Raw genomic sequence first — 12107 nt, 5'->3', positions numbered from 1 at the left:
TGACTGTTCGCTTTTCTTTCTTCTCTTCTCAATTCTTCACTTTTGGGCCACTCCCGGTGGCCGGTGCCAGCACTGGGCAAGGGCCCAGAATCAGCTGGGCCCACGCTAACCTCGCCCGCCCGGCCCAGCCCGTTTCCCACGAGAAGAATCGCTGCTCGGTTCTCCTGGGGCGGGCGACCAGCCCGGCCGGGCCTCTGCCGCTCATCCACTCCCCTCCTGCCCGCCCATCGCATCCGCCGCCCTCTCCCTCTCCCTGCGCACCCACGGGCCTCCTCTGCCAGCCCAGCCCTGAGCATCCATGCCCCGTTTCGTTTCCTTCTTGCCCTCAGGAGAGCTCTCAGCGACTGAGAGCTCAAAGCCTTGTCTGGACTCCCTGTGGAGGGAAAGCTCCTGTGGAGGGTCAGCAGCCTCGGGGAATCTCCGCTCTGCATCCTCTGCTAGAGCCTTTTGCCTGGCTCCCAGGGTGCTCCCTGTGTCGGTTTTGTTTGTTTTCTGGCTTGAAGGCCGGGGATCGAACCGGGTCGGCAAGCCCTCCCGGCCGCGCTGTCGCCCCGGTCCTGGACCTCTGAACTGGCGTCTCCAGTCCCCGCGTGCTTTCAGAACCTCTCAGAACCTTCGCGGCCCCTTTGGTCTCGTTTCTCCTTTACTTCTGGCTGGGGGCCTGCCCAGCTGCAGGGCTCTGGGAGTCGGTCCGCAATGTCCCCTCCGTCCCTGCCAGCGGCCACGGGGGCCTGGCCCGAACGGACCGGCCGTGTCTGCGGCGAAGGGAAACCCCCGACTCGGGGAAGGGCAGCCTGGAGCTCGGCGCCGACGGAGAAACTGAGGCTCCACCCAGGGAAGGGCAGCCGACTGCGTGGGGAGCAGAAACCCGGGAAGCGCCGAGGGCCGCGACGCCCGCCCGGGTTCGCCCCCATCGGCCGCGTTCGCGCCGGGCCCCGGGGCCGAAGACGCCGCCCACGGTCCTTCCTGCCGCCCGGCCTGGGCGGCTCGGGCCCGGGCGCACACGGGGCTGCGCGGGCTCCGCGCCACCGGGCGCCGCCGGACACCCCCGCGCGTGCCGGGCCCGAGCCGAGCCGGGTGACGGGGGCCGCGCGGCAGCGACGCTCGGGGGCGACTCCCGCCGGCCCGGCCCTCGGCGCCCGCGGGCCTCTCGGCGGCCGGCGGCGGTTTCCCGGGGACGCGTTTCCGCGCCGCACCGAGGCCCGGCCGGAGCGCCCGGCGCTGCACCTTCCGCCGCCGGCGCCGAGCGGGGCGCGGGCCCGGCCACGGCCTGGGCCGCCGAGCGTCGCGGGGCGTCGGCCGCCGGAGCGCGGGCCGCGGCCATGGCCAAGCTGCAGGGCTTCGAGTTCTGGCGCCGGACGCTGCGGGGCGCGCGGCACGTGGTGGCGCCCATGGTGGACCAGAGCGAGCTGGCCTGGCGGCTGCTGAGCCGGCGCCACGGCGCGCACCTCTGCTACACGCCCATGCTGCACGCGCAGGTCTTCGTGCGCGACGCCAACTACCGCCGCGACAACCTCTACGGCGCCGTGAGCCCCGAGGACCGGCCGCTCATCGTGCAGGTGCGCCGCCGCCGCCGCCCCGGCCCGCCCGCCCGCCCGGCCCCGCTCGCGGCCCGCGGCTCATCTCGCCTCGCCTCGCCTCGCCTCGCCTCGCCTCGCCTCGCCTCGCCTCGCCTCGCCTCGCCTCGCCTCGCCTCGCCTCGCCTCCCCTCCGCTCCCCGCGGCTCCTCTCGCCTCCCTCGCCTCGCCTCGCCTCCCCTCCGCTCCCCGCGGCTCCTCTCGCCTCCCTCGCCTCCCCTCCGCTCCCCGCGGCTCCTCTCGCCTCGCCTCGCCTCGCCTCGCCTCCCCTCCGCTCCCCGCGGCTCATCTCGCCTCCCTCGCCTCCCTCCCCTCCCGCCGCAGTTCTGCGCCAACGACCCGGACGTGTTCGTGCAGGCGGCGCTGCTGGCCCAGGACCACTGCGACGCCATCGACCTGAACCTGGGCTGCCCGCAGATGATCGCCAAGAGGGGTGCGCGCGCGCGCGGGGCGGCGGGGCGGGGGGCCCCGGGCCGGCCTGGCCCCTCCGGACCAACCCGCCCGCGCTGCCCGTGTCCCCGCCCGCAGGCCACTACGGCGCCTTCCTGCAGGAGGACTGGGACCTGCTCCAGCGCATGGGTGAGTTTCCGGAGGCCCAGGGCGGCGCGGCGCGGCGCGGCGCGGCACGCCCGCCGGAGGGACAGCCCGCGCCACCGTCGCCCCGTCCCGTCCCGTCCCCGCAGTCCTGCTGGCGCACGAGAAGCTCTCCGTCCCCGTCACCTGCAAGATCCGAGTCTTCCCGGAGATCGACAAGACGGTGCGCTACGCGCAGATGCTGGAGAAGGCCGGCTGCCAGGTGAGCGAGCGCTGCCCCCTGCCGGCCAGGTGTGCTGTGCGCCCCAAGGCTGACCGTCCCCTGTGTCCCAGCTGCTGACCGTGCACGGGCGCACCAAGGAGCAGAAGGGGCCCCTGACGGGCACGGCCTCCTGGGAGCACATCAAGGCCGTGAGGTGAGCGGTCAGGACGTCCGGGTCGGGCCAGTGGCTTCCCAGGAAGGAGTTTGGGTGGCGGGCCGGGCCGGCATGCCCAGCACGCGTCCGTGTCCCCCGCGGCAGGAAGGCCGTGGCCATCCCCGTGTTTGCCAATGGGAACATCCAGAGCTTGCGGGACGTGGAACGCTGCCTGCAGGACACGGGCGTGCAGGGCGTCATGAGTGCTGGTGAGTGGGGCGAGGGGGCTGCGAGGGCTGTGGGACGGGACGTTCCGGACCTGGCGCTCAGCACGGCCCCCACAGAGGGGAACCTGCACAACCCCGCGCTGTTCGAAGGCCGGAGCCCGGCCGTGTGGGAGCTGGCGGAGGAGTATCTGGAGCTGGTGCGTCAGCACCCCTGCCCACTGTCCTATGTGCGCGCCCATCTCTTCAAGCTGTGGCACCACACGTGAGTGTGGGTGCGGGGCTAGGGAGGGCGTGGGGCGGACACCCTACCCTGTGACGGGCTCTGAGGGCACTGCTCAGGCTGCAGGTGCACCGGCAGCTGCGGGAGGAGCTGGCCAAAGCCAAGAGCCTGGACGGGGTGGCCGCCGTGAGCCGCGAGCTGAGGCTGCGCTGCCAGGCAGGTGCCAAGGGGCAGGGTGGGGTGGGGCCGCAGTGCGACCTGCACTTGGGATGACCGTCCTGGGGTCCTGCAGGAGGATATGTCCAGACAGGACATGGGGGACAGGCCTGCAGGTGACGTCTCCCTGTCCCACTGGATCTGCCAGCCCTACTTCCGGCCTGAGTGAGTACCTGCTTGCTTGGGGCCCGCCCTGCCCTGTGCCAGGGAAGAGCGTGGGCAGCCCGGCTAAGTTGCCTTGTCCCTCTCCCAGGCCCAAGGAGGGGAGCCAGCCAAGCAGGGGCGCCCGGAGCAAGCGGGCTCTAGAGGAGGAAGAGGAAGGCGGCCCAGAAGTGCTTTCCAAGAACAAGCAGAAGAAGCGTCTGCGGAACCCCCACAAGACCTTCGACCCCTCACTGAAGCGTGAGCTGCTCCCCATGGCCAGAAGTTCTGGGTGGGGGACCACATGAGGCCCTTGACTCCCCTCATGCCCACCTGCTCTTTTCCCAGCAAAATATGCCAAGTGCGAGCAGTGCGGAAACCCCAAGGTGGGTGACAGGACGAGGGTTGGCTTTGGGTGGGGGCCCCCAACCAAGTGCATCACCACCACCCTGGCCCACTGTTCCACAGGGCAGCAAGTGTGTGTTTGAGCTGTGCCGGGCCTGCTGCAAGAAACGCGCCTTCAGGGAAACAGCCGACTGCCCAGGTGGGTGCCACATGGGGGCCCCTGCCAGTCCCCGCTTTTGGGCAGCAGCATCTCAGCCACACTTCCCCCTCTGCTCTCACCAGGTCACGGGTTGCTTTTCAAAACCAAACTGGAGAAGTCTTTGGCCTGGCAGGAACCTCCGCCTGCAGAAATGGGCAAGCCAGGCAGTTTGGCCATGGCGGGCGGTGCTTTGGTCTGAGGCTGACACAGCCCACAGCCGCCTGGACTCGGCTGAAGCCTTTTCACTCAGGGAAACTGCTGCTCCGCGGGAGTAACCAACGACCCCGACTGCCCCGCCCCACTGTATGTGTGTGTGGAAGAACAATAAATGGTTTGAAAGATGCGTGTGCTGGGCTAGACTTTGCAGCTGAGCCCCCCCCCCCCCCAACAAGCCCAGCCTCTGAGCAAAGGAGCAGGACAGACACAAATTGTCAGGCTGCCCTTTAATGGACACACAGAAGGGGGGTTGGGCGCCAGGCCTTGGGGGCAGAGTTGGGGGACGACAGGGGGCACCGCCCAGGTCTTCAGCTCACATGTTGGTGCTCATCCGGGACTGGCTGTTGGCCGGGGTCATCTCCCCCTGACTGCCTTCTCTGGGGGGGGACTGTGGGGACAGAAGTGTTGGTCAGCCCCGGGCCCCACAGGCACCACCTGCACCTGCCAGCCCTGCCCCTGGCGGCCTCACCTTGACATGCACCTGGTTCCGCAGCACAGCGGCACGCAGGATCATGGCCTTGGCACGGCGCTGGAACTCTTTGCCCATCAGCAGCGACTTCTCGAAGGTGGTGCTGCGCTGATCCACATCGCGGGCGTACAGAATCTGAGGAGGCCACCCAGCACTCAGCCCCTGCCACTGTCCCCCCACCCCACCCCCATGTCCCCTGAGTTCCTCCTTGGCCCCGGCCAGCCCCACCTTGCTGTGCGAGTCGATGCGTGCGTTGATGAGCCCCTCCAGGATGAGCTGTGTCAGCTCGTCCTCCAGCGCTGCCACCGTGGTGTTGAAGGCCGTGGCCATCTTGCGCATATCGGCTGACACATAGGGGCTGAAATACTGTGTGGCAAACATGGTGGCGCTGCGGCCTGGGCTGGGCTGAGCGGGCTGGACCCCACTACCACCACCACCACCACCACTGTGCTGGGCACCATTCGCTCACCTGGATGAGGGCCCGGTTGCGGATCTGGGTGTACAGGGTCCTGACGTGTGGCGCCAGATACATGTCCAGGAGCAGGTTATCCTGCAAACAGGGAGGGTCAGGGGCCAGTCACGGCCACTCAGGAACCCTGCACAGCCCTAGCTTACCAGGCCCGGCCTCACCTTCATCTCGTCCAGCATCTTCAGGCACGATGCATATTTGGACTCATAGAACTTGAAAATGATGTCCCGGACCTGAGGCTCCAGCTCCAAGAAGAGCTTGAAGGAGCTGTGGTGGGCAGGGCAAGGTAGTCAGGGCCAGGTGGCTGCCCACAAAGGTGCAGCCTGTCAGCCCGTCAGCCCCAATCCAGCCCACCTGCTGGAGATGACGTTGCGTTGTAGCTCCTGCCGGTCGAAAGTGGCCAGAGCACACAGGCCGCCATACACAGCCACGTTGCTGGGAGACAAGAGCTGGACGGGGGCGAGGACAGAGAGCCAGTCAGTGGTCGTTGGGACCTTTGTGGTAAAGCCCTCAGCACCCCCCTGCACAGCTCACCTCAGGGAAGTCACAGTGGTCGAAGGAGGCCAGCAGGAAGCACTTGGCAGCCTGCTTGTATTTGCGAGCGGCCAGCTCAGCCAGCCCTGGGCGGAGGAGACGAGAGGGGTGAGTGGGGGTAGCAGCTGCCGAGGCCTCACCTGATCCCCCACACGAACACTCCACTGAATGGGTCACACTCACCTGCCGCACACTTGAGCTTGGTGAGGATGGCCTGGGTCTGGCTGTCACGCTCCCCTCGCTGCTGCAGAACAAGGTGGCACCTGTGAGCTGGCCCTATGCAGTGACCTAAGGGGGGCTAAGGAGGGTTCTGGGGGCTCCACATACCTCGGCGATCTCCGGGGTGGACTCGGCCTTGCTGACGTAGCTCAGGACATGGGACCAGTTCTGCAGGTACACACTGACCTGAGGGAGCAGGAGGCTCAGCTGGGCCCCGAGGGACCCCGAACCTGCCTGAGGCAGCCCCACCCCGCGCACCTTGATGACGTTGAGGCACATGTTGATGACGTGCTTGGCGCTGGTGCAGTAGTCACGGGCTCGGGAGTAGCACTTGAGCGCGTTGCTGAGGTCGCCGCAGTCCAGGTAGTGGTCGCCCAGGTCGTCGTGGCCCCGCCGGATGCTCTCCTTGATGGAGTTGCCCTTGTAGTTCTTCAGGTCTGTGTCCAGCTTCTCCAGCTTCAGCAGCGCCTTCTTGCGCGTGGCCTCGGCCCACGCCGTGTCCAGGGGTGGCGGCTCCACCCCACCCTCAGGGACGGCATCTGGCGCGTGTGGCAGCTCCCTGCGGAGAGGAGATCGGAGAGGGGTGGCCAGGAGTCGCGAGGGCAGCCCTCCCAGACACGCACACAACCGGGCGCGGGCACCGCGGGCCGCACCTGCTGGCCTCGGCGAGCTTGCGGTGGATTTCCTCGTACATGTCCACGTTGAAGGTGCGCTGCACGAACGTCAGGGCCATCTTCAGCGCCTCCACGCGCAGCGGCGGGCAGTGGTCGGCGATGAAGTGCAGCCGCTCGATGCGCATCAGGCCGCTGTAGCTGGCCGCGTACTGCTCCAGGTCCTGCGGGGCGGGGCGGGCCGGGCCGGGTCGGGTCGGTGGGAGCCTTCCCGGGGGAGGGGGACGTGGGGGGGCCTCGCCCGCGCCCCTCTGCCTACCAGCGTCGGGTTCTCCACCACGTAGCTGACATCGGGCGCGTTCTGCGGGTCCTCCTGCGGGTCCACGTCGATCTGCATGGGCTCCACCGTCCCCTGCAACGCACGGCACCGTGGCAGCCCCCGCCGGGCCGGCGGCCCGCAGCGCCCGAGCCCCGCCGCCTCCGAGCGAGCGCTCAGGTCCGGCGGGCGGCGAGCGGCGGCGTCCAGGCGGGGCGGCCCGTCCCGCGCCCGCTCGCCGCTCCGGGGCCCCGCGCCCGAAGGACCTCGTAGAGCAGCGAGCAGGCCGAGCCCGCCTGACCCTCCGCGCCGCCCCTGACAGCGCTCGCTGGCTGCGGGGCCGGGAGAGCGTTGAGCCGCGGCGGGCCGGGCCGGGCCGGGCGGGCAGGGCCGAGGGCGCCGCGCCGGGGCCGGGCCGGGCCGGGGAGCCGAGCGCCGGGGCCGGGGGCCGGGGAGGCGCCGCCGGGCCGCGGGGCGCGGGCTTGGGGCTTGGGGCCGCGGGTCGTTACCTGCAGGTTGAACACCTGAACCGGCAGCGGCATCTTGGCCAGCCCGCCGGGCGGCCGATCGCTTCCGGGGCAGCGGGCGCCGCGCGTCCGGGGCGGGCCGGGCGCCTTAAAGGGGCCGCGGAGCCGTCGCTGTCCGGGCCGATGGGCCGCGCGCGGGCCGCGCTGTGCCGGGGCTGCGTGGCGCTGGCCGCGGCCCTGGCGGCGCTGCTGCTGCTGCCGCTGCCCCGGGCGCCCGGCCCGACCCCCGCGCGGCCCGGCGGCCCCGGCCTGCGCCCCGACGACGTCTTCATCGCCGTCAAGACCACCCGCAGGAACCACGGGCCGCGCCTCGGGCTGCTGCTGCGCACCTGGATCTCCCGCGCCCGCCCGCAGGTGCCTCGCGCCCCGCGCCCCGCGCCCCGTCCCCGGCCCCGCACGCCCGCCCGCCCGGCCCTCCGTCGGAGCTTTCGCCCCCGCCCCGCACCCCGGCCTCTGCCTCACGGCCGTGTCTCCCGCAGACCTTCATCTTCACCGACGGCGACGACCCGGGGCTCCGGGGCCAGGGGGGTGAGTGCCGGGCCGGGCTGGGCCGCCTGCGCCCGCGAGGGGCCCGGAGAGGACGGAGGGAGGGAGGGAGGGAAGGAAGCCAGTCCCCTCCCCGTCCCGGCACCCCTCGCTCCGGCCCGCCTCGGCACTGCGCCGCGCGTGCAGACCAGGGCTCCTGGCGGCCCCCTTCGCCCCGCAGGCAGCCACGTGGTCAACACCAACTGCTCGGCTGCCCGCTCCCGCCAGGCCCTGTGCTGCAAGATGGCTGTGGAGTACGACACGTTCATGGAGTCGGGGCGCAAGTATGGCCTTACGGACCCCCCCCCCACTGCCCGCCAGCCTCACCCGGCCCCGGTGCTGCCCGCCGCCCAACGGCCCCCCGCCCCCCAGGTGGTTCTGCCATGTGGACGATGACAACTACGTGAACCCCGCGGCGCTGCTCCAGCTGCTGGCCGCCTTCCCCCCCAGCCAGGACGTCTACCTCGGCCGGCCCAGCCTCGACCACCCCATCGAGGCCACCGAGAGGGTCCCGGGCAGCAGTTCCGTGAGTCCCGGGAAGATGCTCTGGGCAGGGCCGGTCACTACGCTGCTTCTCCGGCTGGGTCTAAGGGGCCCCTCCTCTCCCCTGCGGTTCTCCAGGTCACCACGGCCAAGTTCTGGTTCGCCACAGGCGGCGCCGGCTTCTGCCTCAGCCGGGGCCTGGCGCTCAAGATGAGCCCCTGGGCCAGGTGAGCGGGTGCTGGGCAGCAGGAGCTGGGGGGGGCAGGGTGTGGAGTCTGACCTGGGCACTGACCGGGCTCTGGCGTGGCCGGTGCCCGCAGCCTGGGGGGCTTCATCAGCACGGCCGAGCGGGTGCGGCTGCCCGACGACTGCGCTGTGGGCTACATCGTGGAGGGGCTGCTCGGTGCGCGCCTGCGGCCCAGCCGCCTCTTCCACTCACACCTGGAGAACCTGCGGCTGCTGCACCCCGACTCGGTGCTGCACCAGGTGAGGCCCTGCCCTGTGGGGGCGGCCCTGGGGGTCCAAGTGCCCCGTCCTCAGGAGGCCCCCTCTGCCCTGCAGGTAACCTTGAGCTACGGGGGCCCCGAGAACCCCCAGAACGTGGTGAGCGTGTCAGGTCCTTTCAGCCTGCAGCAGGACCCCACCAGGTAAGGGGACGGGGCGGGGGTGGGGAGGAGCCGGCTGACCCCGGTGCTGACCCCAGTGCCCCCCAGGTTCCAGTCTGTCCACTGCCGCCTGTACCCCGACACGGATTGGTGCCCCAAGCAGGCCCCTCAGGCCTCGTGGTGACTCCTATTCTCAGCGGAAAGACTGAGCACCCAGCCGGGCCCCAGCCAGCTCCTGGGCCCCTCTGGGTCTGGGCCTCAACCCATGCCTCCCCTTTGGAGGCTCTGGGCCCCGAAGTGTCCGCTCTGCTCAGGCTCCGCACCGGGAGCAGCAGGAAACTTGGGCCCCACTGGTGTCACGGGACAATAAACTCACACAGCTCCGCCCACTCCCCCGACTCTGTCGTGTCCCCTTGCGGCCCCCCATTTCAGATGCCCCCCACCGGGAGTGGGGGGAGTGCCAGGCCTGTCTTCTCCGTGAGCCCATGTCACTACACTCTGGAGAGTTGTGGGTGCACATGTAAGTGTGTATTTCATGAGTGTGAAAGGTGTTGTATGAGCATGTGGTGTCGAGTGTACAGGACTGCGTACATGTGAGGGTAACGTGCACACTGCAAGGACACGGAGTGCACACGTGAGGGTACACGAGTGTGTGCATGTGAGAATGCATGCCTGTGCACTGTGAAGGTACATGCGTGTGCATGGGGAGTACTTGAGTACACGTACATGTAGAGCGACTGTGAATGTACATGCGTGCATTTGTGGAAGGGTCCGTGTGGGAAATGCACATAGAGTGCATGTATGTGGTTCTTGTGCACATGTAGGGGAGTACATGTGGGTATGTTTCGTGTGTGTACCTGAGACCATGTGTGTGGAAGGTTATGCGCATGTGAGTATACATATGTGTGTGAGTAGATGCATGTGAGTACATGTGTGAGGAGTCTCTCCAGGTGATGGCAGCAGGGCCTACAGGTCCGGGACGGGGCTTGGAGGCCTAACTGGGGTGTCGGCTGCAGAAGTGGAGTCCTGAGAGGCGAGGGTGGCTGCACTCCCCACCTCCTGCAGAGCTAGGGTGCTCAGAGCCGCCCATGACCCCCGCCAGAGAGGGAAAAGGGAGTCTGCCCTGAGCTGCAGCTGCAGGTCTGGGCCTTTGGGGTCCTTCCAGCCAGCCTGGGCAGGAGGTGCACACCCTGCAGCCACAGGCTCTGACCCCTGGGATTGAACCAGGCCGGGTGTGGCCCCAAAAGGAAGCCTGCTGAGTGGGGCCTGCCCAGACATGCTCAACAAGGCCTCGCTTGACACTTGACACCTGACACCCACACTGCGGGTGTGTGCAGACCCCTCCTCCGGGCCACTTAGGAAGCCACCACTTCACCCTCCCGCTGTCCCTTCCACCTCCAGCTCAGAGTACATCCTCATGGGCACTGTGCAGCCCTGGGGCATCCCCTTCTCAGACGGACAGAAATGGGGAACTGCTTCCCGTTTCTTGCCTCCCGGAGCTGTATTTGTTATTCTTGGGTTCTCGTTTTGTTTTGTTTTGGGGCCACACCCGGCGGCGCTTAGGGGTTATTCCTGGCTCTGCGCCCAGCAATCGCTCCTGGCAGGCTCTGGGGACCCTATGGGAGGCTGGGATTCAAACCCCCATTCAAAACCCCATCTGTTGGCCGCGTGCAAGGCAAACGCCTTACCGCTGTGCTATTGCTCCGGCTCACTTTGTTTTGTTTCTACTAATCTCTTTGGGTTGTTTTTTGTTTTTCACCCTGCCCTTTGCTGCTGACTCTTGACGCTCCGTCTTGGCAGGACCAGATCCCCAGCGTGATTTCAGGCACCGGAGCGGAGCGTGGGTGGGGTGGGCAAGCGCATGGGCGGGCACAGGCCTCTGCTCCTGCCCTGAGCCGTACTGACAGGCAGCCGCCGGCAGGGGGCGCAGCAGGGCTGGGGACTCCTGTGGACCAGCTCACCCCGACCCGACCCGACCCGACCCGACCGTGCGTCCTGGCACTCAGTGGTCTCAGCCCTTCCTCCTACTGGATTCCAGCCTGCTCTGGAGCCTGGTTAAGGGGAAGGTCGTACAGCTATGACTGAAGCCCCAAAATGGTATCTTCCGAGAACATGCCACCGCAGGAGGGTGTTTGCTTTGCACATTACTGACCCATGTTTGATCCCAGCATCCCATAGGGTCCCCAGAGCCTGCCAGGAGGAATTCCTGAACGCAGAGCCAAGGATAATCCCTGAGTGCCGCTGGGTGTGGCCTCCCCAAAATAGAGTCTTTGAGGAACACAGCAGGCTGATCCAGTTTCTATCCTCTTCACCCCATATGGTCCTCCAAGCACAAGCACCACCTAATGTGATTGATCTCTGAGTGCAGTCCCAGGAGTAAGCCGTCAAAAACAAATCAATCAAGAAAAAGAACCCACACCTTTTGACATCTGATACCTCCAAAGATACTATTTTGTTATTTCATGGTTTGGGGTTTGGTCTGGTTAGTTTTGGGCCACAGGGGTTATTCCTAGCAGGGCAGGGCATCAAACCCGGCTCAGCTTTGTTCAAGGCAAGCACCCTCCCCGCTGCCCTGCCACTCTGGTCCTGGTTCCATCACTCACCTGCCTCCTCTACCGCACCACTGACCCCATCCCAAGGCAGAAGGCGAGACACTGGCGAGGCTTGTTTATGAGGGGCTGAGTCCCTACCTTGCCCCCTCCCTCCGGGGAAGGGTTGGGCATTCCCTGTGGGGTGACCCTTGGCAGCTCTGGGAAGGTGCAGTGCAGGGTCGGAGCCCCACCAGGTACTGGAACCCTCCGTCAGCAGCACTGTGCTGAGGCTGAGCCTGGAGGCACCCCTGAGGGTCCCTCCTTGGGGTCAGCACAACTCAGCACCGTCTCAGCTCTCAGGGCCTCCTCCCCACACCGTAGAAGAGGGGCCAAGGTGTCTTCTGGGTGCCATAGGGAGGCTGGACCTGGCCTGTCTGTCAACTCAGCACCACTGGGTGTGGCCTGGAGCAAAGGAGCCCAGCAGGCCGAGTGATGGCACAGCAGGGAGGGTTTTTTTTTTTTTTTTTTTTTTTTTTTTTTTGGTTTTTGGGCCACACCCGTTTGACGCTCAGGGGTTACTCCTGGCTATGTGCTCAGAAATCGCCCCTGGCTGGGGGGGACCATATGGGACGCCGGGGGATCGAACCGCGGTCCTTCCTTGGCTAGCGCTTGCAAGGCAGACACCTTACCTCCAGCGCCACCTACCCGGCCCCAGGGAGGGTGTTTTGTCTTGCACACAGTCCACCCTGGTTCAATCCCAGCACCCCAGAGGCTCCCCAAGACCACC

General features: G+C 67.4%; 3 protein-coding genes across 4 annotated transcripts; 2 read left to right on the top strand and 1 right to left on the bottom strand.

Annotated features, from left to right (window-relative positions):
• The first annotated feature begins 1294 nt into the window (after positions 1 to 1294).
• Positions 1295 to 4144, top strand: DUS1L (dihydrouridine synthase 1 like). Its single transcript, XM_049777232.1, has 13 exons — positions 1295 to 1559; positions 1902 to 2010; positions 2106 to 2156; positions 2261 to 2373; positions 2445 to 2527; positions 2633 to 2736; positions 2812 to 2956; positions 3034 to 3130; positions 3207 to 3295; positions 3384 to 3532; positions 3620 to 3657; positions 3740 to 3815; positions 3899 to 4144. Exons 1-13 carry the CDS (start codon positions 1323 to 1325, stop codon positions 4012 to 4014), a joined length of 1407 nt encoding a protein of 468 aa, XP_049633189.1. The 5' UTR covers positions 1295 to 1322; the 3' UTR covers positions 4015 to 4144.
• A 99-nt stretch (positions 4145 to 4243) lies between these two features.
• GPS1 (G protein pathway suppressor 1) lies at positions 4244 to 7218 on the bottom strand. Of its 2 annotated transcripts, none has more exons than XM_049776378.1 (13): positions 7159 to 7218; positions 6653 to 6745; positions 6376 to 6557; positions 5981 to 6281; positions 5831 to 5908; positions 5687 to 5747; positions 5504 to 5589; positions 5324 to 5418; positions 5131 to 5236; positions 4970 to 5050; positions 4729 to 4866; positions 4501 to 4635; positions 4244 to 4419 (listed from the first exon to the last, which is right to left on the bottom strand). In XM_049776378.1, the coding sequence occupies exons 1-13, from the start codon at positions 7189 to 7191 to the stop codon at positions 4345 to 4347; spliced, it is 1464 nt and encodes a 487-aa protein (XP_049632335.1). In that variant the 5' UTR covers positions 7192 to 7218; the 3' UTR covers positions 4244 to 4344. The 2 variants fall into 2 exon arrangements, with proteins under 2 accessions (XP_049632335.1, XP_049632342.1); XM_049776385.1 differs by having other exon boundaries at positions 5687 to 5744.
• An 81-nt stretch (positions 7219 to 7299) lies between these two features.
• RFNG (RFNG O-fucosylpeptide 3-beta-N-acetylglucosaminyltransferase) lies at positions 7300 to 9166 on the top strand. Its single transcript, XM_049776719.1, has 8 exons — positions 7300 to 7530; positions 7656 to 7704; positions 7883 to 7985; positions 8074 to 8227; positions 8323 to 8411; positions 8505 to 8670; positions 8746 to 8831; positions 8898 to 9166. Exons 1-8 carry the CDS (start codon positions 7300 to 7302, stop codon positions 8971 to 8973), a joined length of 954 nt encoding a protein of 317 aa, XP_049632676.1. The 3' UTR covers positions 8974 to 9166.
• The last annotated feature ends 2941 nt before the right edge of the window (positions 9167 to 12107 follow it).

This window comes from Suncus etruscus, chromosome 1 (assembly GCF_024139225.1).
Source record: "Suncus etruscus isolate mSunEtr1 chromosome 1, mSunEtr1.pri.cur, whole genome shotgun sequence".
NCBI lineage: Eukaryota > Metazoa > Chordata > Mammalia > Eulipotyphla > Soricidae > Suncus > Suncus etruscus.
Note: the sequence above shows the minus strand (reverse complement) of the source record. Positions and strands in the feature narration are given on the sequence as shown.

Excerpts from the sequence above, each read along its gene's own strand:
- GPS1 (XM_049776378.1), bottom strand. The coding sequence starts at position 7,191 with ATGCCGCTGCCGGTTCAGGTGTTCAACCTGCAG. Across the intron at positions 5,909-5,980 it reads TGTGCCTCAACGTCATCAAG|GTCAGTGTGTACCTGCAGAA; the intron begins GTGCGCGGGGTG and ends CTGCTCCCTCAG. Across the intron at positions 5,237-5,323 it reads CGCAACGTCATCTCCAGCAG|CTCCTTCAAGCTCTTCTTGG; the intron begins GTGGGCTGGATT and ends TGCCCACCACAG.
- DUS1L (XM_049777232.1), top strand. The coding sequence starts at position 1,323 with ATGGCCAAGCTGCAGGGCTTCGAGTTCTGGCGCCGGACGCTGCGGGGC. Across the intron at positions 2,957-3,033 it reads TTCAAGCTGTGGCACCACAC|GCTGCAGGTGCACCGGCAGC; the intron begins GTGAGTGTGGGT and ends GGCACTGCTCAG. Across the intron at positions 3,533-3,619 it reads CTTCGACCCCTCACTGAAGC|CAAAATATGCCAAGTGCGAG; the intron begins GTGAGCTGCTCC and ends CTCTTTTCCCAG.
- RFNG (XM_049776719.1), top strand. The coding sequence starts at position 7,300 with ATGGGCCGCGCGCGGGCCGCGCTGTGCCGGGGCTGCGTGGCGCTGGCC. Across the intron at positions 7,531-7,655 it reads TCTCCCGCGCCCGCCCGCAG|ACCTTCATCTTCACCGACGG; the intron begins GTGCCTCGCGCC and ends TGTCTCCCGCAG. Across the intron at positions 7,986-8,073 it reads TTCATGGAGTCGGGGCGCAA|GTGGTTCTGCCATGTGGACG; the intron begins GTATGGCCTTAC and ends CCCGCCCCCCAG.